This window comes from Argopecten irradians, chromosome 5, assembly GCF_041381155.1.
Source record: "Argopecten irradians isolate NY chromosome 5, Ai_NY, whole genome shotgun sequence".
NCBI lineage: Eukaryota > Metazoa > Mollusca > Bivalvia > Pectinida > Pectinidae > Argopecten > Argopecten irradians.
In genome coordinates, this window is record NC_091138.1 from 2,196,774 (window position 1) to 2,223,376 (window position 26,603).

At 36.0% G+C, this 26,603-nt stretch overlaps 1 protein-coding gene and 1 long non-coding RNA gene across 3 annotated transcripts; one reads left to right on the forward strand and one right to left on the reverse strand.

The window, feature by feature from the left end:
• The first annotated feature begins 486 nt into the window (after positions 1–486).
• Positions 487–24,843, forward strand: LOC138322638 (mitochondrial Rho GTPase 1-A-like). Of its 2 annotated transcripts, XM_069266631.1 has the most exons (21): positions 487–787; positions 4,123–4,181; positions 4,313–4,394; positions 4,807–4,850; positions 5,191–5,244; positions 5,541–5,651; positions 6,852–6,902; positions 9,290–9,391; positions 9,628–9,669; positions 9,909–9,965; positions 10,108–10,216; positions 10,871–10,991; positions 11,298–11,382; positions 11,777–11,922; positions 12,763–12,857; positions 14,835–14,926; positions 15,189–15,311; positions 15,739–15,864; positions 17,638–17,834; positions 19,187–19,255; positions 21,384–24,843. In XM_069266631.1, the coding sequence occupies exons 1-21, from the start codon at positions 745–747 to the stop codon at positions 21,499–21,501; spliced, it is 1,926 nt and encodes a 641-aa protein (XP_069122732.1). In that variant the 5' UTR covers positions 487–744; the 3' UTR covers positions 21,502–24,843. The 2 variants fall into 2 exon arrangements, with proteins under 2 accessions (XP_069122732.1, XP_069122733.1); XM_069266632.1 differs by lacking the exon at positions 19,187–19,255.
• Positions 24,682–25,049, reverse strand: LOC138322639 (uncharacterized). The gene is made up of 3 exons (XR_011208452.1): positions 24,837–25,049; positions 24,777–24,805; positions 24,682–24,745 (listed from the first exon to the last, which is right to left on the reverse strand). It is a non-coding gene; the product is annotated as an uncharacterized lncRNA (long non-coding RNA).
• Positions 25,050–26,603: the final 1,554 nt, after the last annotated feature.

Below are 26,603 nucleotides of genomic sequence, written 5' to 3' on the forward strand. Positions count from 1 at the left end.
AAAAAACTATGTGCCACGGTACCAGTGGTCAATACTTGGCAAGTATCCCACATGGAATTAAAACTCACTTCCAAGGTGGAGGGTTTGTGATAATATGCCAGGACATCAATTAAATGTGTTCGTATCAGTCTTGAGTTCAATATCGATATCAGTGTTCTGATTTCTAACTGGCGTGACTGATCAACAAAACCAGTAAAATATTTATTAAATAACTTTGGGGTCAACACATTTACTGTCAGGCACATATAATGACGGCGTATATTGTATCATGTCGTATTTAGAAACATGACTTATGCACTTTCGGTTGAGAAAAGCACATTCTACTTACCATCCAACCTGCCACATATCACACCGGTGTCCCCGTTGCTGCAGACGCCAGCTCTGTTTCCGCAAGTGCGTGCGCAAGTAGGAAGCACTTACTCATCGGAAGGTTTCTCCTTCGACATGCGTACCCGTAATAAATCTAGATAGCTTCCGTATTGTGAACCGAAAATGGCGACATTTGGTGCCTTTTAGCGAACATGCACTTGCAATATATTTATAAAATTCCTGTGGGATAAGAACTAACTTGTGTAGTATTAATATCGTTTTCAACATTGACGATCTATTGTTGTAGGAAGTGCATTCACGATATTGCGAAAAGTTAAGTATGTGAGTTAATTCATATGATATGCAGCTCCAGTTTGACCTTTCTTGGCATGCTTTCATCATCATGACAGAAAAGTGGTGAATTCTACTGCAGTTATGAGTGGCAAGAGAGACGTCAGGATTCTCCTCGTTGGAGATCGTAAGTTAAAGATTGTTAGTTATCTTAAAAGAAAACCTATTATCATAAGATACAAAGTCCATTTGAAATGTATCTGAATGTAAAACAACAGAAAAAAATAATGAGCTAGGCATGTGTTATACAATATTTTGTGATAGTATTATACTAGGCACGAATTTATAATATTAGGCAAAGCCTATCTGAGAGCGCAGCAGTTAGTCCATTCATTCGTTTTTGCCAGGTAGATCTAAATAAAGGATTTCCAACGGCGAAAGAGTACTCTCCCCTGACCCATCAGTCTTATCGATGTTGACATGTGTTTTGTTTTTATAGCTTATTGGGTGCGCTGAATAACTGTACTGCTAGAAACCATTTATAGAATTATTAATTATTGGAATAATAGCTTTGCTGAATTACTGGCATTGAGTTTATAACAAGAAAAACAATATTGAACAAAGATTACTTCTACTTTCACTTTCTGCAAAAATACGTGACTGCGGCTACAAATTATATCTCAACGTCATTCTCCGTTGCCAGGCGGAAAAATTCCGAAGCAACTGCTCACGTAAAACGGCTTTTAAGTTAAGACTCAGAAAAAAATGTAATTGTTAGATACAGGTAAGAATAAATTGGAAGGTTTATATTTCACTAATGTTTTCATTTTGAATTTTTCGAAGCGTTACTTGTTTGTAATCACACGAGAGTGTGATTTTGTAATCACGCGAGAGTGTGACTTTGGATACTGTCTTGCGCGATGCTGGATCTTGTGTTGACTTCCTGTTTCCGGTTTGTGAGAAAGTTTTCCAACTCTACATATATTGGATGATTTACATAGAATAACGTTAGTGAGACACCTCTATCACAAGAGTTCGCTGCGCTCTCTATGAAATACTAGGCACGAATTTATAATATCAAAGCAATCACTGAAATGCTACATGTATCATAGACAATAGCATAAGCGTATTGAAGAGCTGGTTTTAATCAGATTGACAGATTTGAGATGTACTAGTGGGGAAGTGGAGCAGTTTTAGTGGTTTTACTTTATGTGTTAAAAATGTGACTGTTTTAATAGTAATTATAAGAATATTAAAAACTTAGAATTGAGAGAATCTCACTATGTACTGGGTGGCGTAAGCGTATTGAAGAGCTGGTTTTAATCAGATTGTCAAATCTGTCAATGTGGTGGATCAATGTCTGGATCAACCATTGGGGACCATCATGTTGCTCAATTGGTAGATCATGTTCACTACATTTTCTCTTCTCTTGTTAGCTCACCTGGTCCAAAGGACCGAGGTGAGCTTATGGGATACCGCAGCGTCCGGCGTCCGTCGTCCGTCGTCCGTCAACAATCGACTTCTTCTCCATAACCGCTGGTCGGATTTCAACAAAATTTGACTGGTAGCATCCTTATGGGCTACTAACTGAAAATTGTACAAATGATGGGGCTGACCCCCCGGGGGCCTGAGGGGCGGGGCCAAAAGGGGTCAATTTGGCTATTTCCATATAAACGACTTCTTCTCTGAAACCAAGCATGGGATAGCACCCATAATGCAATGGTAGCATCCTTATAGGGTGGGGATTCAAAATTGTACAAATGATGGGGCTGACCCCCCGGGGGCCTGAGGGGCGGGGTCAAATTGGGTCAATTTGGCTATTTCCATATAAACGACTTCTTCTCTGAAACTAAGCATGAGATAGCACTCATAATGCAATGGTAGCATCCTTATAGGGTGGGGATTCAAAATTGTACAAATGATGGGGCTGACCCCTGGGGGGCCTGAGGGGCGGGGTCAAAAGGGGTCAGTTTGGCTATTTCCATATAAACGACTTCTTCTCTGAAACCAAGCATGGGATAGCACCCATAATGCAATGGTAGCATCCTTATAGGGTGGGGATTCAAAATTGTACAAATGATGGGGCTGACCCCCCGGGGGCCTGAGGGGCGGGGTCAAAAGGGGCCAATTTGGCTATTTCCATATAAACGACTTCTTCTCTGAAACTAAGCATGGTATAGCACCCATAATGCAATGGTAGCATCCTTATAGGGTGGGGATTCAAAATTGTACAAATGATGGGGCTGACCCCCGGGGGGCCTGAGGGGCGGGGTCAAAAGGGGCCAATTTGGCTATTTCCATATAAACGACTTCTTCTCTGAAACTAAGCATGGTATAGCACCCATAATGCAATGGTAGCATCCTTGTAGGCTGGGGATTCCAAATTGAGCAAATGATAGGGCTGACCCCCGGGGGCCTGAGGGGCGGGGTCAAAAATTTCCATATAAATGACTTTTTCTCTGCAACTTAACATGGGATTGCGCTCATAATGCAATGGTTACATCCTTATAGGGTTTGGATTCAAAATTTTGCAAATGATGGGGCTGACCCCCCGGGGGCCTGAAGGGTGGGGTCAAAAGGGGTCAATTTAGCTATTTCCATATAAACGACTTCTTCTCTGCAACTAAGAATGGAAGAGCACTTATAATGCAATGGTAGCATCCTTATAGGGTTGGGATTTGAAATTGTACAAATGATAGGGCTGACCCCCGGGGCCTTAAACGGTAATAGATGCGAGGTCAAAAAGGTCAATTAGGCTACTATTTTCATATAAATTACTTTGTCTCTGAACCTATGTATTGGATATCATATTTGTATGGTATCAATAGCATCATTGTATGGTTGTGATTCAAAATTCAACTTTGGGAGTCAATTTTGCTTATTTTTCTAATTGTCAGAGTCTTGTGATAACTACTAACAAAAAACCAGGTGAGCGATACAGGCCCTCTGGGCCTCTTGTTACAACTTAGCTTGCAAATCCCTGTGACATATATTGAAAGTACACTTTAGCAGAGGATATGCAAACTTGTCAGTTTTTATGTCTTCACTCATAGCATGAGATCAAGACTTTGAGAAAGGAAGGAGGAATGTATAGCAGAATTGGACTGATCAAATATAGGTGACCAGCTGTAGCTGAATTGGTAGAGCATTTGGCTGGTTCAAACACAGTAGTTCAAATCTGATGAAACGCTTGTCTGGTTGCTACATTTTCTCCACCCTCATTTTACTACAATCAAGTGTTTTTAATTTGCTGATTGTCAAAGCGAAGGGAAACTTCCCTCTTGTGTAAACTAAAGCTATAAGAAGGGAACATACATGGTATCTGGTTATAATAATGATATTTGATTGTTCAAAAGAAATTCAACAGTGTTCAACAAGATATATATAAGAATACAACTTTGTAGACAAAATTTTTTACTATGTTTAGTTTTAAAATAATTCAAATAGGTCCCTGAATAAATCAACAGTGCCATCATATGATGTTTCTAATGTCTAAATTAATGTACACTTTTGCAATTGTAGCTGGAGTTGGGAAGACATCTTTGATACTATCTCTGGTTAGTGAAGAATTTCCAGAGGAGGTAAGTTCATTGTTTACCATTTTATATTTCTTATGTGAAGATTATTTGGGAAGCTAATCGTACTATTTTAGTATGTACATAGAGATAATGCAGCTGTAAACAAAATCTAATACACATTTTTGTACCCCTAGGTTCCATCCAAGGCAGAAGAGATCACAATTCCTGCCGATGTTACCCCAGAAAAAGTCCCCACACATATTGTTGATTACAGCTGTAAGTAGACTTTGTACATGGTGATTTCTTCACCCTTTTATGTTACACATTGTAAGTTTTACTATGTCTATGCCAGTGAAGTTTAATAGATTTCTATAGTCTATACAGTGTAATAATATGTTTCAAAAAATGTTCATGTATGTAGTCAGAAAAAAACTATATTGATTGGATAAAGATTATGATACCATGAATCAAAATGTAAAAAATATCATGTTGTAATCCTTTTGTTACAAACAGTCTCTGGTTTTGAATCAAATGAATTTCAACACTGCATCTTGATATAGACATATTCTTTTTATAGATAATACTAATTGTGTTGTAATCGATATAACAGTTCTGTATAGAGTGATATCTGGGTGTTGTAGACAATACTAACGTTGCGTGTATATATATGATGATTCATTATTTACAGCACAAGAGCAAGATGAAGACAGACTACAAGAGGAGCTGGATAAGGTATAGTTGGGCCTCACACTTATCTACTAGTTTTCAACAAATTCATTTAATTTGAGAAATGCAGATAATATCAATACCTAAACATTTTGTATAGATTTTATAATGTAATTGCCCATTTCTTAATATTACTTTGATTTAACAACTTGGTCAAAATCTTGGCTTAATTCTACAACAGAATTCCAAAATTATATACCTTGTTTTGAATTTCAATATGATAATAAATAAAGTATACATTTTTGCCTTAATATTGGTAACTTCTAGATAACAATTTCAGAATGATGAATGAAAGTGGTGAAAATATTTTCTTTTTATACTACTGAATTATGTTGTTGCTTTTCAGGCAAATGTGGTGTGTATTGTATATTCTGTGGACGATGAAGATTCCATTGAGAGGGTAAGCTGGATAAAAGTCTTTTATACTTTATAAGATCATAACAATGTACTGAAATTGATTTGGCTTCTTCCTCTGAATTAAGATGAATATTTATCACATTCACATTCAATTTCATGTCTAAATTTCAAGATAATTGTTACTGTATAGAGACAGTACATCAAATTTCTTGTCAACAGTACCTTTATCAAAACTATAATTCGGGATCAAGCTGTGACATGTATAAGCTATTGTTATTACAGACCTAATGCTGTAATACAGTCCCCTTTTGACATAATTTGTGGTATTTTCGTTAACAGATCACCACATTTTGGTTGCCATATTTACGATCCTGTTTGGGAGAAGAGCATCGGACACCAGTTATATTGGTTGGAAACAAAACCGATATGTTAGACTTCAGCACAATGGAGGTACGTAGTGATACAGTGATTCAGAAGCTTATCATCAACATCAAATGTATTGGTTAACATTCCTGAAATCAACATCTTGTTGAGGGTTTTATGATCTTCTCAACTTAAACGTAGGTTTCACTCAATGAATTATAAAGACTACAAAATTGGAATTTATCCTGTATATAGATATAAACTTCAGACCATTTTCAATGCATACAGCGAACAATATAGGTGGTCAGTTGCCGAGCTTGACCTGGGAAATACTCATCTAGAAATAGAACGAAGTCAAGCTTTACATAGAACACGACATATTTTTTCCCAAAACAAGGCCGCATCAACAAACGGAAGCTGGCAATAAAATGTCAGACAACAGTGACAGTCTTGGCACGGTATGTTGAGTAAAAAAAAAAAAAAAAAAATTGAAGTTTGGTGGACTGTTTATACATAGCATATAATCTACAACACTTAATGTTACTGACATACACTCGCTAGCTTAGTACATCAAACATATATGTAGTAGGTCTGCCACTGCTTGTCCGCTGGCATGTGTTGAAATTTAACTCGATCACCACGTGCAATACGAGTCCAACAGAATCCAGACAAGTTTGGAATGACATGCTGCTTCTGTTTCTTCTTTTGCTACATGGCATCTCTGACTTTCATTACCTAGAGATATCCTAGGGTACTGCCGATTCCATTCTAAATTCCTCCTCTTTTTTGCTGATTCAGCTACAATTTTTTTCTCACATGCTTTTGTTCTGCCATTTTGTTTTCTTTTAGTTCGCAACAATGCGCATGCGTGACTTAGACAACCCAATCCATCTCAGCTTCATTTGCATATTATCCAGTCAGTCTTACATCGTAATAAATCAAGGATTTCCTTTAAATTAGTATTCAAGACACATTTGTTCAATCTCATATGCATAGAAAAATAAACTTGAGTATTTTTAACATGTTTCATCTTTTCTTCGTTTATCGGGTTTTACACAAAAAAACCCATTTATTTGGTTGGGTGAAACCTACCTTTAAAGTAGTGAATAATTGAAGAAATAATTTATTTCCATACAATATTGTTTGATGTCATTCATTCTTGTTACATAAAAGAATGTATGACATATCCATCCCTCCATTGATTTCCTTTGAGTTATCTATATTTCTCATTGCTAGATTATGACAGTTGTTTTAATTTGATTGTTATATTAACAATCTTTGTTACAGACGATGATGCCGATCATGAACGACTTCGCTGAAGTGGAAACTTGTGTAGAAGTAAGATTAATGTTGTTTAGGATCTGATACACAGAATATTCCCCTGGTTCAGGGATGTGTTTAGGATCTGATACATAGAATCTTTTCCTGATTCAGGGATGTGTTTAGGATCTGATACATAGAATATTTCCCTGATTCAGGGATGTGTTTAGGATCTGATACATAGAATCTTTCCCTTATTCAGGGATGTGTTTAGGATCTGATACATAGAATCTTTCCCTGATTCAGGGATGTGTTTAGGATCTGATACATAGAATCTTTCCCTGATTCAGGGATGTGTTTAGGATCTGATACATAGAATATTTCCCTGATTCAGGGATGTGTTTAGGATCTGATACATAGAATATTTCCCTGATTCAGGGATGTGTTTAGGATCTGATACATAGAATATTTCCCTGATTCAGGGATGTGTTTAGGATCTGATACATAGAATCTTTCCCTTATTCAGGGATGTGTTTAGGATCTGATACATAGAATCTTTCCCTGATTCAGGGATGTGTTTAGGATCTGATACATAGAATCTTTCCCTTATTCAGGGATGTGTTTAGGATCTGATACATAGAATCTTTCCCTGATTCAGGGATGTGTTTAGGATCTGATACATAGAATCTTTCCCTGATTCAGGGATGTGTTTAGGATCTGATACATAGAATCTTTCCCTGATTCAGGGATGTGTTTAGGATCTGATACATAGAATCTTTCCCTTATTCAGGGATGTGTTTAGGATCTGATACATAGAATCTTTCCCTGGTTCATGGATGTGTTTAGGATCTGATACATAGAATCTTTCCCTTATTCAGGGATGTGTTTAGGATCTCTGATACAAAGAATCTTTCCCTGATTCAGGGATGTGTTTAGGATCTGATACATAGAATCTTTCCCTTATTCATGGATGTGTTTAGGATCTGATACAAAAAAATCTTTCCCTGATTCAGGGGTGTGTTTAGGAATTGATACATAGAATCTTTCCCTAGTTCAGGGGTGTTTTTAGGAATCGATACATAGAATATTTCCCTGGTTTAGGAATGTGTTTAGGATCTGATACATAGAATCTTTCCCTGATTCAGGGATGTGCTTATAGAATCTTTTCCTAGCCCAATGTAAGACAACAAAATTACAACATCAGAAGACATTCATGAATTTCCTCAAGTGTTGAGATTTCATTGTCTCAACCTGAAATAGAGAATGATTATTTTTTCCTGCATACAAAGAAAAAGACAAAATTGTTTTGCTCATACTTTCAGATCAAAAAGTTAGCACAAATAATCTGTCATACCCTAGAGAAATCTCTCATGGCTGAATATGGTGATAAGAGAAACCTCTCACGGCTGAATGCTGTTATATTAGAAATCTCTCATGGCTAAATGCTGTGATAAGAGAAATCTCTCACAGCTGAATGCTGTTATAAAAGAAATATCTCACGGCTGAATGTTGTGATAAGAGAAATCTCTTACGGCTGAATACGGTGATAAAAGAAATCTCTCAAGGCTGTGTGATAAGAGAAATCTCTCACGGCTGAATACGGTGATCAGAGAAATCTCTCACAGCTTGATGCTGTGAATGCTGTGAATGCTGTTATAGAGAAATCTCTCATGGCTAAATGCTGTGATAAGAGAAATCTCTCACAGCTGAATCTGTTATAAAAGAAATATCTCACGGCTGAATGTTGTGATGAAATCTCTCACGGCTGAATGTGATGAAATCTCTCAAGGCTGAATGCTGTTATAAGAGAAATCAGCTCATCAGAGAAATCTCTCACAGCTTGATGCTGTGATAGATGCTGAATGTTGTTATAAGAGAAATCTCTCATGGCATGGTGATTGAATAAATGAATGCTGCTATAAGAGAAATCTCTCACGGCTGAATGCTGTTATAAGAGAAATCTCTCACGGCTGAATACGGTGATAAGAGAAATCTCTCACGGGTGAATGCTGTGATAAGAGAAATCTCTCACGGCTGAATGCTGTTATAAGAGAAATCTCTCACGGCTGAATACGGTGATAAGAGAAATCTCTCACGGGTGAATGCTATGATAAAAGAAATCTCTCACGGCTGAATGCTGTTATAAGAGAAATCTCTCACGGGTGAATGCTGTGATAAAAGAAATCTCTCATGGCTGAATATGGTGATAAGAGAAACCTCTCACGGCTGATTGCTGTTATAAGAGAAATCTCTCAAGGCTGAATGCTGTGATAAGAGAAATCTCTCACGGCTGAATGCTGTGATAAGAGATATCTGACACAGGAAAAGTTCATCCTAAAACATTACCTATATAAACAGAATTTTGTAAATCTATTAAAGTTTGCAATTAATGATAGAAGAAAACATTGTATAAATTATATGAATAATTTCATGAAATTTATAGTGTCTTGTTTCTTCTTTAACAGTGCTCAGCGAGGACACTGAAGAATATCAGTGAGATGTTTTACTATGCACAAAAAGCTGTGCTCCATCCAACAGCGGCCGTATACAACCCGGAGGAGAAGGAGGTATTGCTGTGTTTCATTCATTTTCGGGAGACAATCCTTGTTGTCAATAGTTTAAAACAATAAAAATATGTTTAAAATTAAATCAATTATCATTTACCCTTGATATGAGAGAAAATATAAAAAAATAATTTTGTTATAACAGCTTCATACAAGCCAGAATGATTTTATTTATACTCATGTAAACTTTATGATTGATGTTATTGAATAAATGATAATGTTGATAATCTATTTTTCAGCTGACACCACAATGCAAAAAGGCTCTTACCAGAATATTTAAGGTAAATAGTCATTCAGTGAATATTGATTGTTGACAACCTGTTTGTTTTCCATACGTCAATCAGGTATGATCTAAAGTGTGATCCAGGATGGCAGATCTTAAACTCAAAGAAAACCAGAACACATTGTATTAGTGAAAACAGCCACAGAAAACAATCTGGATTTATTTTCAAAATTTTGTTGCAGATTACGTAAAAAATTTTATTACAAGTAGTAAATATTTTGGTGTTTTCTGTTTCAGATATGTGATCTTGACAATGACTCTATACTCAAAGATGATGAAGTACATTTATTCCAAGTAAGTGCTCATGTCAATGTGTTAATGAATAAATAGAATACTAACTTTGTAACTATTCATAAACCTTTGATGGCTTTATGACAAAGAGAGATAGTTGTTAAATGTATCCAATACATCAGTATTTTTTGTTTTATGATTACAGAGAAAATGTTTTAACGCCCCTCTACAGCCTCAAGCTTTAGAAGATGTCAAGTCTATAGTGAGGAGGAATATCACAGACGGCATCATAGATAACGGCATCACACTTAAAGGTAACTTACAAATTTCTTAAAATAGAGATCATGCTCATAGGTAACTTACAAATCTCTTAAGATAGAGATCATGCTCACAGGTAACTTACAAATCTCTTAAGATAGAGATCATGCTCACAGGTAACTTACAAATCTCTTAAAGTAGAGATCATGCTCATAGGTAACTTACAAATCTCTTAAAATAGAGATCATGCTCACAGGTAACTTACAAATCTCTTAAAGTAGAGATCATGCTCATAGGTAACTTACAAATCTCTTAAAATAGAGATCACCCTCAAAGGTGGATTTGGTTAAAGATACAAATCTCTTAAACTAGAGATTACTCTCAATGATATCTTACAGATTTGGTTAAAGATACAAATCTCTTAAAAGAGAGATTGCTCTCAAATGTAACTTGCAGGTTTGGTTAAAGATACAAATCTCTTAAAAGAGAGATTGCTCTCAAATGTAACTTGCAGATTTGGTTAAAGATACAAATCTCTTAAAATGAAGAAAAATAGAGTTTAACCATCACAAAGAGGTTGTCCAATAACAGAAAAATATGTTTTGTTTTCTTAAAAAATTAACTGGATATGAACAGAACAGTTGCTATGCTCAACAATTATACAGGATTATGCTAAAATATGAAAGGTTTCACTGTTCTTCCTTGACCAGGTTTCTTGTTCCTCCACACACTGTTTATACAGCGAGGCCGTCACGAGACCACATGGACTGTACTTCGGTCATTCGGCTATGATGATAGTGTCCAACTCTCAAAGGAGTTCCTCTCACCAAGGTAGTACATTAACGCTGTTTACGAATCTGAAAGGGAGAACAAAAAAGAACATTTGTCTTTCTGAGCCATTGCAAATTGTCAAAATATCACAAAAATCGTTGTTGTTTTGACTCTTTATTTATGATAATGTGTGATTTTAATAAAACTTGGCCTCCTGGACGACAGCTTTACTGAGTAGCTGAAGTTGATGAAAATAATAATACACTGCAGTTATGGATTGATTTCTCTGGAGCAAATATTCTCTTGATTTAATTCTTTACATAGTAATGAATTACATTGTTATTTTTGTGAGTTAATTTGTTTTAGGGTACAGACTGCTATGGGCTCTACAACTGAATTGTCCACACAGGGAATACAGTTTCTCAAGATGATATTTGATAAATATGATGATGTAAGTATGAGGTGTACTGGACACAGGGTAGTGTATAATGTCTGAGAGATGACGTATAAGTTTTTGACCATCTATGAACAGGTTGCATCTCTGTTATCATTGATAAAGATTTGTTCCTACCAGTATTTAATATGTATTGTGTATTGTAGAAACATTTGTTTTTACCAGTCTTAACTAATTGACCTATTTTGTATTGTAGAAAGATTTGTTCCTACCAATATTAACTAATTAACCTATTGTGTATTGTAGAAAGATTTATTCCTTACAGTATCAACTAATTGACCTATTGTGTATGGTATAAAGATTTGTTCCTGCCAGTATCAACTAATTGACCTATTGTGTATTGTAGAATCATTTGTTCCTACCAGTATTAAATATGTATTGTGTATTGTAGGACCGAGACGGCTGTCTGTCTCCCACAGAGCTACAGAATCTCTTTAGTACATGTCCAGTGATGCCCTGGGGGTCGGACGTCAACAATACCGTCTGTACGAATCATAATAACTGGATTACACTACAGGGCTACCTGGCTCAATGGGGGTAAGTCTACAGATTTACATGTTATTTACATATTTATCTCTAGTCAAGTAAAGCTTAATTTGGATCTTAATTTGTAGTAATTTGTGCAATCCGGAAACCTGGCTAAACCAACCAAAAATGCTGGTCCTAGTGGCATCCGGTTCTTTGTTTTCTTTATATGTTTTTTACCCATATATCCCTAACTGAATCTACAGATTATGTTATTTACCCAATCATATATAGTTTAGATATGGTAAAGCTTGATTTGGTTGAATTTTCAGTATTCTGTTTACTACCTAAAACAAAAATGACAAAAAAAAATTGGCAAATTGACTAGGTAGAAAATTCAGCCGTTTATTTAAAGTGATAATGGAATCCCATTAATCAATCAACATTTAAAAGTCTTCAAAAACTGCCCTTGTCTAAATCCGGAGTCCGGTGTATTCCAACATAATTGTATGACATTTCCTCCTTAATTTGTAGAATTGTTTTACCTGTATAATCCAGAAACCTGGCTATAATGGCCAAATATGTTGTTCACGGTGCCATCCGGTTCAGTAAAAAATTGTAGATATTTTGCAGAATACTGAACATGATACTACCAAAATTTGTTGATAATTTCAGGAATACTGAATACAATGTTAAATTTTTGAAAACCTCAATGGCCAGGATAACATTAAACAACCTTGAGCCGGAGCGCCACATTTACTTCAGCTAGGATTAACATAGTGGGGCGGGGGACCTTTCTGATGCTCGTATTATGGTGTTTTATGTACTATCAGCAGCCATATACAATTGTGACATTTGGATGAATATGTCATATGAGCTAGGTTGTCATTTGAATTGTTTATTTGTTTCCAGATTAACCACACTACTAGATGTCCCTAGGACAGTAGAGTATTTAGCATATCTAGGTTACCACTATCATCATGACAATCAACTCTCCGCAATAACAGGTAAGGCGACGTGCCTTCTATCAAATATATAAAGGCAACAATGGTATTGATCATGGTTTGTCATTACTATTAAATTTTCTTTGTACATTCAACTTTTATATATAGTGTGTTATAACACAGGGAATTTTATTTATTACAGGTTTTCAGTAAGGATTTGATATTTCAACGATATAAAATTAAAATACTTAACAATGTCGAGGAATTTATAAAATGAATTACCTGAGTGAATTGTCTATTACCAAGTTAAGCAATGTTTGTGAAATATATGTCAAGATTGAAAGTTATATTGTTCTGTAAATACAGGGGTAAATTGATTATGATGGTTTTGTCTATTAAACATATCGATTATTTTCTCATTATTAGCTCACCTGGTCCGAAGGACCGAGGTGAGCTTTTGGGATACCGCAGCGTCCGGCGTCCGGCGTCCGTCAACAATCGACTTCTTCTCCATAACCGATGGTCGGATTTCAACAAAAATTGACTGGTAGCATCCTTATGGGCTACTAACTGAAAATTGTACAAATGATGGGGCTGATCCCCCGGGGGCCTGAGGGGCGGGGCCAAAAGGGGTCAATTTGGCTATTTCCATATAAACGCAGCATGGGATAGCACCCATAATGCAATGGTAGCATCCTTATAGGGTGGGGATTCAAAATTGTACAAATGATGGGGCTGACCCCCCTGGGGCCTGAGGGGCAGGGTCAAATGGGGTCAATTTGGCTATTTCCATAAAAACGACTTCTTCTCTGAAACTAAGCAAGAGATAGCACCCATAATGCAATGGTAGCATCCTTATAGGGTGGGGATTCAAAATTGTACAAATGATGGGGCTGACTGATGGGGGGCCTGAGGGGCGGGGTCAAAAGGGGTCAATTTGGCTATTTCCATATAAACGACTTCTTCTCTGAAACCAAGCATGGATAGCACCCATAATGCAATGGTAGCATCCTTATAGGGTGGGGATTCAAAATTGTACAAATGATGGGGCTGACCCCCCGGGGGCCTGAGGGGCGGGGTCAAAAGGGGGTCAATTTGGCTTTTTCCATATAAACGACTTCTTCTCTGAAACTAAGCATGGTATAGCACCCATAATGCAATGGTAGCATCCTTATAGGGTGGGGATTCAAAATTGTGCAAATGATAGGGCTGACCCCCCGGGGGCCTGAGGGGCGGGGTCAAAAGGGGTCAATTTGGCTATTTCCATATAAATGACTTCTTCTCTGCAACTAAGCATGGTATAGCACCCATAATGCAATGGTAGCATCCTTTTAGGGTGGGGATTTCAAATTGTGCAAATGATAGGGCTGACCCGCCGGGGGCCTGAGGGGCGGGGTCAAAAGTGGTCAATTTCCATATAAATGACTTTTTCTCTGCAACTTAACATGGGATTAGGCTCATAATGCAATGGTTACATCCTTATAGGGTTTGGATTCAAAATTTTGCAAATGATGGGGCTGACCCCCCGGGGGCCTGAAGGGTGGGGTCAAAAGGGGTTAATTTAGCTATTTCCATATAAACGACTTCTTCTCTGCAACTAAGAATGGAAGAGCACTTATAATGCAATGGTAGCATCCTTATAGGGTTGGGATTTGAAATTGTACAAATGATAGGGCTGACCCCCGGGGCCTTAGACGGCAATAGATGCGAGGTCAAAAAGGTCAATTAGGCTACTACTTTCATATAAATTACTTTGTCTCTGAACCTATGTATTGGATAGCATATTTGTATGGTATCAATAGCATCATTGTATGGTTGTGATTCAAAATTAAATTTTGGGAGTCAATTTTGCTTATTTTTCTAATTGTCAGAGTCTTGTGATAATTACTAACAAAAAACTAGGTGAGCGATACAGGCCCTCTGGGCCTCTTGTTACTTACATGTAATACTATAACTGTGGTGTAAAAAGTTAAATGTACCCTTGGTAGTACTGTACTCTATTCTGAAAAGTTATGCAATTCTTGCGATTCTGTTGGGCAGTTACAAGAGATAAAAAGATAGACTTAGATAAAAAGCAGACCAGCCGGAATGTGTTCAGATGTTATGTTTTGGGAGCTAAAGGCGTCGGCAAGGTAAGTGTTTTAAACTCTTATTTTTACTGTGTTCTTTTATTTGTACCTAACAGATAAAAGTTTTATGTCTATACATTTATTTTACAGGCCTGGAGTCATTATTTTTTAACAAGGAAGCCAGCTGTTGGGGGGGGGGGACCAATTTCATTGGTGATAAAACAATGGCATTTGTTAGAGAACATTTAGTAAAATTTCCGTGAAAATGATCATTCAACATAGTTTCCTGAGTAAATAAATATTACATATGTTTTGTCTTTTTCAGAGTACATTCTTACAGGGCCATTTAGGTAGGAATCTGCGCTACATAGCCACACTAAATAAGGAACACTTGTCCAGTTTTACTATCAATACAGTTCAAGTGTATGGACAAGAAAAATATTTATTGGTAAGTATGATCTATTAGGTAAGGTTTAAGGAAAGCACTGCTATAAATAACTTATATAATAGATGAGGAGAGGATTAGAATTTTGTTGGTCTCTCGGTGTTACATCATTACTTAGTAAAGGACTGGAGACTTCCTAATTACCATCATTAGCCAAAGTAAGCATGCTATTCAAGATTTACAAAGATGAAATGTGTTAAGAACATTGAAGTGAAAATAATCAAAAAGAATAAAGAAGGAATTCCTTTTGACAAGTTGTTCAATTTGATTTCATTTTGTGCATACAGCACGAAACTGAAAATGATTCTGTGGAAAGGTTCAACAGATAGAGTAGACAAGATTACAAGAAAAATACATGTCTATTATGAATATTGACATTTCTGTCATTTGTTGTTTTGACGCTACATTTGTATATTTCTTTTATTTTTAGCTTCACGAAGTGGATGTGTCTGTATGTGATATGTTGAACCCAACAGAGATGAATTGTGATGTAGCGTGTTTAGTGTATGATTCCACCAACCCTCGAAGCTTTGAATTCTGTGCTAGAATGTACTCGGTAAGTTTAAATATTGTTCACAACATAAATCATTCTTGTAGTTGTCAGTGAATGTATCAACACGTTACAATATGTGTCCCATTTTAAGAGTGATGGTTCATAGTGGTGTCTACCAACCTTTAAAGTTGAATTAGTGTGTGTAATGGGACTGTAATTAGTTGTATAAAAAAAACTTTTGATAAGTACATGTATCCATTTCAGACAAACTAATTTGATCTTGATCTTAAATTTATGATTCCTTTTTTGTCTCACAATAAACACTTGGTAAACTTCAGATATATCATAAATTGGGATATTTTGAATGTAGTCATATTTTGGCTTATATGGCCTTTCATACAAATGTGCCAAAATCTAACACACCAAAATTTGACTACCGAGAGTACATAAGAATAAAAAACTAAAGTTGGGACTCATTATTATATGAACATGCATGCCGGGGTAAGTTACTGAATCATGTTATGTACATTTAGATGTAAACATACAGAGTATGTTTATTCAACTGGAAATACACTGTTACCCGTGCAAACTTTTCATTATTTTGTGAAAACAAGTATACAGGTAGATATATGTGATTATTATTGATCACTTCTATTGAACTGAATGTACATGTACCTTCAAACCCTTCACGTGTGTTAGTATAGATATACATGTACCTTCAAACCCTTCACGTGTGTTAGTATAGATATACATGTACCTTCAAACCCTTCACGTGTGTTAGTATAGATATACATGTACCTTCAAACCCTTCACGTGTGTTAGTATAGATATACATGTACCTTCAAACCCTTCACGTGTGTTAGTATAGATATACATGTACCTTCAAACCCTTCACGTGTGTTAGTATAGATATACATGTACCTTCAAACCCTTCACGTGTGTTAGTATAGATATACATGTACCTTCAAACCCTTCACGTGTGTTAGTATAGATATACATGTACCTTCAAACCCTTCACGTGTGTTAGTATAGATATACATGTACCTTCAAACCCTTCACGTGTGTTAGTATAGATATACATGTACCTTCAAACCCTTCACGTGTGTTAGTATAGATATACATGTACCTTCAAACCCTTCACGTGTGTTAGTATAGATATACATGTACCTTCAAACCCTTCACGTGTGTTAGTATAGATATACATGTACCTTCAAACCCTTCACGTGTGTTAGTATAGATATACATGTACCTTCAAACCCTTCACGTGTGTTAGTATAGATATACATGTACCTTCAAACCCTTCAAGTGTGTTAGTATAGATATACATGTACCTTCAAACCCTTCACGTCGGTCTATGCATATACCCAGTAGACAAACGGGACGTTGCGTTAAGAAATACAAATACATGTACATCTTAAAACGCCAAATTAAAACACACCAAAATTTAATCATCCTATATTGATGCAAAAATGCCAAAATTTCCTGATGCCAAAATATCCCGATTTACAGTACTGTGGAGCCTTGATAATCTGAACACTTGTATCCCCAGCCCTATCTGTCTGGGTTGCCAATGTTCCAGACTGCTGGATTCTGTTTACTTAGTCAATGATAAAATCTACACTGTCATTTTGCCCAGATTTTGATTTTGCTGGACTATCAACGTCCAGATTATCACATGTCCACTGTTATCTTTTGTGGATTGGCAACATAACAGTGTAACTCTATTAACTCATATGAACTGTTTTGAGTGTTAACTGTTTTCAATGTCAACTCTTTCTGTTGTGTACTATTTCATGTGTAGATTGTTTTTAGTGTTAACTATTTTGGTTGCTATAGAAACACTTTATGGAGAGCCGAATTCCAACACTGGTGGTAGCTGCTAAAACAGAATACCAGGCTGTACGTCAGGATTACGAACTCTCACCCGCACAGTTCTGTAGCAAGTATAAGATACCGCCACCTCAGAGCTTCTCAGCCATCGATAAAGTCAACAGAGAAGTGTACATAAAGTTAGCCACGATGGCTGCCTACCCGTATGTATCTGTCTATCAAAGTATATTGGTTTGTAATCCTAACCTGTTATAACGATCACACCACAATCACTGTTGGTAATATCTATTTCCTTCTATCTATTTAACTTCCCATCAAAAAACTGAGCTGAAGCTTATATTAATGACTTGACATGATGTTGACTTCATGGTTTTTCAAGGCGATTCAGATTTTCATTCTTTAATAACATATTTTATCTAAAAATGTATTAAGCAGAAAAGAAAATTTGTTTCATTCTGAACATAACAACAGAAGAATTAATCTATCATTAGAGGTTGTAAGACACAAAACAATGCATGTTTCTCTAATATTTCTGGTGCTAATGTTATAACAGGATATGATGTGAGACCATTTTGTTACTTTTCATTTCTTTCTTTGTATCATTTTCATGTTCATTTTCCATCACTAGATTGCTTCATGGCAGAAATGCCCCTGTATTTATGATTCCTTCTAGTTATAGCTTTCAATGTTTTATGTCTCATATTTGTTCTACCTATAATTGACTGTTGTATGACTTATGATTTTAAAGTTATAATTTGATGGTCACCATCTTTTACGATGAAAGTGGACCTTTTACAGATAAATGTTGTCAAGGGAGACCATGAGTTATTGGACTTGATCCTTAAAATCACCCATCATAATCACTATTTCCATGATTTTATGTTACACACTGTGTTTGTCTTAATCCACTTCTTAGTATTTGTTTATTACTCTATAATTTGCTAAAACATAATGAACTACATGTAATACCCGTAGATACATTGATTTATTGTTTTTCTACGTTCTTAATATTCATAGACAGTGATTTCACATCAAATATGGGACTCAATTTGAAAGTAAAAATTAAAGTTTCTTTGCTATTGTTTATAGATTGAACGTTTGCTAGTTTCCTTATTAACTCTAAAGCTACTAATTATATATAATTTTGTAGGTTGCGTAGATCGGGTTTAACCCTGTTACTATAGCGATACCTTTAACCTAGTGTATTTTTACTGTAAGGTTGTATATCTTTTGTGGCACCCATCGGATGGTATTTTAGAGCAATGACTTTTAAACATGATGATTTTAGTCAATATATGAACAATTAAGATAAAATTGATATTAAAAAATTGATCGTTTTTAACTGAGGAAATGTTTTAAAAGGGTTTATTTGATGGACTGTAGATACATGTATATGTACTGGTAACATTTCAATGAATCATGAAGTCACATGTATGTTATTGGATTGGGTGATGACATACATGGATTGCTGTTGGAACAAAGTTTCTGATTTAGACTTATGTACACCTCCTGAACTATAAATGTTTACTTTGACTTGGCCCTTGATTATTTGCAGCAATTTGAAGCGACTGGTGCACATGTTGTTGGTGCGACAGAATCCACTGTGGCTGGAGGAGAAACTCAGGTCCCCTGTCGTTCCTTATCATAGCATGCATGCTTGTTTTATTGCCCGCTATAATCACCAGGTGTTTCGGCTGTTGTGTCCCTCGATGTTGTATCCTAGTACATGATATAATCAGGTTAACCCGACATTACTAATCTGTATGGATAGACTCAGTAAATCACAACCAGTGTGTCTCTATAGCATTGTAACGACAGATATCTAGGAATAACTACTTGGCCTATGTAATTTATCAAGTATAGTTCTTTGGGGTACCCATAAACAATCTTGATCTGCGAGATATTGAGTGTTTATTTAGAAAAGTTGTAGAAAACCTGGAGCTTCAAGAAGTATAAGAGGTCTACACTTACACTTAGATCAATTGAATTTACACAGAACTGATACACTGGTTGTAGTTTACTTAGGCTAGTCATACATACAAAGTAAGGAATACTGTATGTATATACTGTATTAACGTAGAAGGTAAATTAATGTCTTTGTCATATGGATACGGGATTTATCACTGGTAACATTAAAACTTTAGGTTAAATGATAATCTGAAGAACAGGGCGTTATCATTCTCTTTGAAAAGCAAACCGATCCACTGTCTTCATTCCCGGTATTTGCTGTTTCTCTATTTCAAGCTTTGCTTCATGTTTTCATTGAATTTCCTTAGAAATAAACACAAATCCAACATTTGTCTCTCTCTCAAAAACTGATCAATGTATTAACATGCTTACAAGAGAAGATAACTCTATAACAGAAAAGGATGGAATGAATTATACCTTGGTACAACTGCAGATTGTAAAATCTTACTCTTTATAGACAGATATATATAACTCAATATGTTGTTCTGATAATGATGCAATATTAGATCCTAGCATGAATTTTTCTTCTGCATTATGTATTTTTCTTTTGTCCTCTTTTGCATTTTTCAATACAATTTTGTAGTTAACTGCAGTAGCGATTTTGGTAATTTTTATTTAAAAGCACAAAATACTTTTTTCATATGAAATTATGAAATCACTAGATATGAAATGTATATTGATCCTTTAAAAAGCACCATGAGATGTTGATTTTGAGATATTAAATCAGAGAGGAAGAAGAATGTTTTTAATCACGTTGATGAGTCCTACCTTCAGATGTTTATGACTCCATATTTTAATGTCTTTGTGAAGCCACATTCACTGAAAGATGGGACTTATCAAAAGTAAATTGTACTTCAACCAAATTGTTTTGATATCTCAAACCAGTGTATTGCATCTAGCATTAATAGACTTTGTAGGATGACTATTAATTTGTACACGTAATAGAATAAGACAAAGCTCTCTGCCTAACACAAATGTTAATGATTTAATCTCTTGGCCTTTTGTAAACCAATATCTCTCTGTGTCCATTGAATTTCGTGTATTTCACGACAATTAAGAAATCATGAAAATAAATTGTCGCAAAACATTTTAAATCCAGGGTGATGCATTTATATAACCCAGAGCATGATGTAAAAAAACCATTTTATCAAATTACACATATTAACACCCAAGAAGATTTATCTATTGGAGCGCTATTATTTTGCTCCATTTTAATTATATCGTAACGCATGTATATTAACCAGTTTAGTATGTAAGATTGACCAGAACTTGCTTGTGACCACAGTAACTGATGAGCCATGCCTGCCCTGCAACACCTCTTTGTTTTATACAATATACTGTGTAGCCAAGTATTTTCATAAGGATGATATTTTTGCAATTTCATAGGACTTTGATGTATACATAGTTGCAAAATTTCAACTGCAAAATAATAAATAAATCACATCTACTCTGACAGCCATATTGTGAAATTTTACTTTCCCGTTTTAAGTGTAAATTTCTTACTCAGGAAGATAACCGGCTACCGTGTATACAGGATTCTAAGTAAATATCAAATTAAAGAAGCGTCATTTAAATGTATCAGCCAAACATAACTTATAAAGATATTGTTTCTATAAATTGTATATAAAACTCTGTTGTCTTCCGTACAGAGTTGTCTGCTCTTGTCATCTAGCTATTTGGATTGTTGTTAGTAGTTTTCCCACCGTTAACACTTCTGTTACAAGTGACGTAACGATCAATGTAGAACGTAGACGCTGATGACTGTTTGTTTTATGTGTTTACAGTCACGTGAAGGACATTGTGATGAAGGAGGAGAATGTCTATCTACGTGTTGGCATCGGTGTCGCTGTACTGGCCGGCGTCGGATTTGTCATCTATAGAGTTTTACGACAGAGCTCCTAGTGACCAACTCAGATGGCACTTATAGGTGTAATCGTAATGGCAACCCTTGAGGACACGATGAAAATTACGAAATGTATTCACTTGACAAGTGACAGAGTTTGTGATGAAATCTGCTACACACAATGCCTGATTAAACAATTGACAGGGATGTGATATCCAGATACTGAATACAATCATCTGCTGGCGGAGCTGAGATGTTTACAATGTAAGCACTGCACAGACAGAGACCAGACATCACTTAATGGAATAGTCTATGATGCTGTTTGATGATAGTGAATGTGAATGTCTAAATGTCTGTGTAACCAGATACATAGTTCCTAGGTGTAGAATATGAGATCAGTGTTCAGAGTCTGCCCAGTATGGTAGTGAGCCTGTACCTCCATGTCTGGGTGGTAATTGTCTCCCTTGAAAGTTACTGCTAGTAGTCATCATTTACTGAATGCAATATTCAAGCAGTCAATTAATTGACTTTGTGCATGTATTATTAAGTCAAAGATTTTATTGCACAAAATATTTATTAATGAGGGGAACAATTGAGGGATGTATTTGTGATAAACAAGTATCATAACACATACATATTGTATTATAAAAAATGTACATAAACAAAGAGGGTGTACATAAGTAGTTGACAGTTTGTACTCTATGTCTGTGCACTGTATTAAATACAGATTCATAGAAAATGGAAATTCTAGATAAGTATGTTATTTCTCAATCACCTTTGTACTAGGAATAAGAATGTATAATCATTTGTAGTTTATACACCATCTATCTATAAACTGCCTGCCCTTTTTTTAAGGAATATGAATATATATCTCCCAAGGGGTACCGATATAAATACAATTTTGTCGGCTTCACTTGAATTCTTTCCTTCTTAACATATCTATAAATACAATTTTGTCGGCTTCATTTGAATTTTTTCCTTCTTAACATATCGGATTCAAAAGCAAACATAACTATAGTCTGATAAGTTCACCTTTTTTCTTAATTATACCCAGTATAAACATGTGCATTACCTTGCTGCATTAATCACTTAAATAAAATATTTTTGTAATGGAGTTTTAAGTAAGCCAATCATTTGAAGCGGACATGCATTTTACTTTACGGTAAGGTTGAACATTTAGCCCTTATTTGGTCAGTTTAAGATATGTAGACCAAGTCTTCATCATTTATTGTTAGAGCATGAGCTTGGGATAAAGGACATGAGTGTGTGTACACTTGTCTGGTTGTGTGAGTGAAACATCATGTGACAATAACCAAGGTTTCATTACACCACAAATCACTGCTACGTGTCAATACTCAATGTTTTATGTTAATTAGCGGACATGTTTTATGTTAATTAGCGGACATGTTGTTTTATGTTTGGTAGCAGACATGTGTGACATGCTGATATGTATGCTGTGTTAGGATGCATGTTTTGTGTTAATTGACTGTATTACTTATTTATTGTCCAATATTTGTTATTAACTTGTATGAGTAATTAGATATTTTGTAGCTACTGTAGAGGTAATCTCCCCCTGCATTGTAAACAGAAGCATTTAATTCTACATTGACATCTATGTATTTATTTATTTTTAAGGCTGTTTAAATTGTTTCAACACAGTAAACAGATTTTACATATTGTACATTTAAAGTTTACCAATATTGCTAAATGATAATGATTACCACCATAAGTTATCAGACTTAAGTACAAATGGTAAGAAGTGCTAGAGACATTTAAGAAGCTTGTTTCTATATTTTGTCAATGAAGTTATTAGAACTTGTATGTCTTACTGAAACGGGTCATATGTCCTGAGATTATGTTATTAATGCAATCTAGTCTTTAGTGATAAAAAGTCATACATAGGATAATTTCCTGAACATCTGAGTGAATGAGCCTTCAGACATTACAAGTGTAACTGGTATATCATTAAAAGAGTTAATCAAGTCAAAATATAGGGCATTCACACAGTTCCATCATTAATTAAAACTTGTATCTTATACCTGTGTACTATATCTAATTTTCTGGTTCACTATCAGTGATGTGCTTCACAAATCGTGTACATGACCTGGAACTTTTGTTGTTTTTGACTTTTCATTGGTAACAATAACCCAGAATACTCTTAATCACAGAATTAAATCACTGTGAACAAGTTGTAGGCATGAGAATGCGAAACTAAGTCTCTGAAAATTACATATCTATTTTAGAAAAGTAGGGGGGGGGGAAGGATTTTCTACATACATTGATAAGTTTCATTGACCAATCCAATATTATGTTATATCTCAAAGGTATAAGGGTAACACAATAGCGCTTTTTAAGATAATTTGTTTGCTATACAGCTTTATTGTGTTTCAGTGTACACCAATGAATTATTTGAGCATGGAAATGAAATTTATATTACATCAACATCATAATATGTATTTGAAATAATATCGGCTGAAATACAAAGTACAAGACTGAATATACTTACCCAGCCTACTATGCCCTTTGGCTAAAACTGACATTTTTATCTGTCATCAGGTTTTAGTGCTACAATATAACAGCTAACACACATACATTTAAACTCCTCTTCCCAAACCTTGGCCATATGATACTTTACTTCATAGTAGATGTTTTTGAGACTAGTGCTGGTTTAATCTGATTTAGTGGTTATAATTAAAATCCACTTTTAGCCTTGTACATTACAAAAATATGATTGTTGATTAATTTTGCTCATCATTAATGAATCAATTTTAGCTGTATCTGATTCAAGGGAAGAAAATTGAGGTTCACATTTAATTCGTCCACCAGTATGTTCATAGAAGATAAATGGTATCAGTAAAATATGCTGTGTCTTTTTGTATACAAGGAAAAAGTTCACGTTGCTTTCATGTCTATAAATTAAATTACTTTTGATGCCATCTGGATTTTGATGTATCAGAATTACTTCCCCTTGTCAATTCAACAGCTTTTACCAGGCAGAGACTTTATCCCGTAAATGTTTCATTAACAATGATTCATTTAAAGGAATTCACCCCTAAAGATACATTTACACTCTTCTAAATCAAAGATTATACATCAGTCTATAATGATATATCAGGGGTAAATTTCTCCTTAGGAAAGCATTACTGAAGTGTTGATGAAACAGGGTCCTGGCTGTTTTGGTTCTAAAGATGCTGTAGAAACACCAATATTTTAAATACATCAATAAACACTTAATATATCAATACTTATTTGTAAGAACACCAATAACAAAAACAGCCAAATACTCGTACTGACGATCACCACCTACCCATTCTCATACTGACGATCACCTCACCTACCCATACTCATACTGACGATCACCTACTCACCTACCCATACTCGTACTGACGATCACCTCACCTACCCATACTCGTACTGACGATCACCACCTCACCTACCCATACTCATACTGACGATCACCACCTCACCTACCCATACTCATACTGACGATCACCACCTCACCTACCCATACTCGTACTGACGATCACCACCTCACCTACCCATACTCATACTGACGATCACCACCTCACCTACCCATACTCGTACTGACGATCACCACCTCACCTACCCATACTCATACTGACGATCACCTCACCTACCCATACTCGTACTGACGATCACCACCTCACCTACCCATACTCATACTGACGATCACCACCTCACCTACCCATACTCATACTGACGATCACCACCTCACCTACCCATACTCGTACTGACCATCACCACCTCACCTACCCATACTCGTACTGACCATCACCACCTCACCTACCCATACTCGTACTGACATCACCACCTCACCTACCCCGTACTGACGATCACCACCTCACCTACCCATACTCGTACTGACGATCACCACCTCACCTACCCATACTCGTACTGACGATCACCACCTCACCTACCCATACTCGTACTGACGATCACCACCTCACCTACCCATACTCGTACTGACGATCACCACCTCACCTACCCATACTCATACTGACGATCACCACCTCACCTACCCATACTCGTACTGACGATCACCACCTCACCTACCCATACTTCGTACTGACGATCACCACCTCACCTACCCATACTCGTACTACATCACCACCTCACCTACCCATACTCGTACTGACATCACCACCTCACCTACCCATACTCGTACTGACATCACCCATACCCATACTCGTACTGACGATCACCACCTCACCTACCCATACTCGTACTGACGATCACCAACTCACCTACCCATACTCGTACTGACGATCACCACCTCACCTACCCATACTCATACTGACGATCACCACCTCACCTACCCATACTCGTACTGACGATCACCACCTCACCTACCCATACTCGTACTGACGATCACCACCTCACCTACCCATACTCGTACTGACGATCACCAACTACCCATACTCATATGTAACACTGGTTTTATAATGTTGTGGTCTTAGGGTGTTATGTTGCTGGCTATGATAAGGAGGCTTTTGTGTTGATGTAGCCATGTTCAGTTTTGGTAAATTGTGTACTAGTACATGTGTACTAGAATATTCACAGGGACTTGACAAAACAAAAAGTTTATGTCAGAAATGTTTTGTATTCAACCACTGAAATTATAACTGTAAAAATATAGAAATATTAAAACTTTCAAAAATGTTCGATAATATTGGGTGTTTGATCAGCAGAGAATTTCAGGGGTAATTTTTGGATCATAATATGGGATTCAAATTATGGTACTTTGTTTTCAAATATTATGGATACATTATGAGACAGCTACCGTCTATTCATCCTTGTGAATGTATTAAAGCCTGCAATGTTACATACTGGGGTCTGGCCGCTTCTCCATTGATAAATGTTATATCTAATGTTTGTATATTACGTGATGGACGGCTGTTATAACTGTATACCAGTACTGAAAAGATGATTAGAATGTGTCAGAAAAGAGAGAGTGAGGGTGTCACTGAAAGAACGAAGTGTATGAGAAGTATTGTGTGAACTGTCCAGATTGTGAAATACAAAAACAGTATTCCTCTTTTAATACAGTACGTCTTAACTTTACACCCAGAGTTTGTTGTGTTTATATGAAAAGATTTTGGAGTTGTTCCAATGGCAAAGTGTACCATGTCAAAGGTATATA

Bases quoted from the DNA above. Each gene is read 5' to 3' on its own strand.
- LOC138322638 (XM_069266631.1), top strand. From the start codon at position 745: ATGAGTGGCAAGAGAGACGTCAGGATTCTCCTCGTTGGAGATC. The intron at 788-4,122 runs GTAAGTTAAAGA...TTGCAATTGTAG, and splicing joins GATTCTCCTCGTTGGAGATC to CTGGAGTTGGGAAGACATCT. The intron at 17,835-19,186 runs GTATGTATCTGT...GATTATTTGCAG, and splicing joins GCCACGATGGCTGCCTACCC to CAATTTGAAGCGACTGGTGC.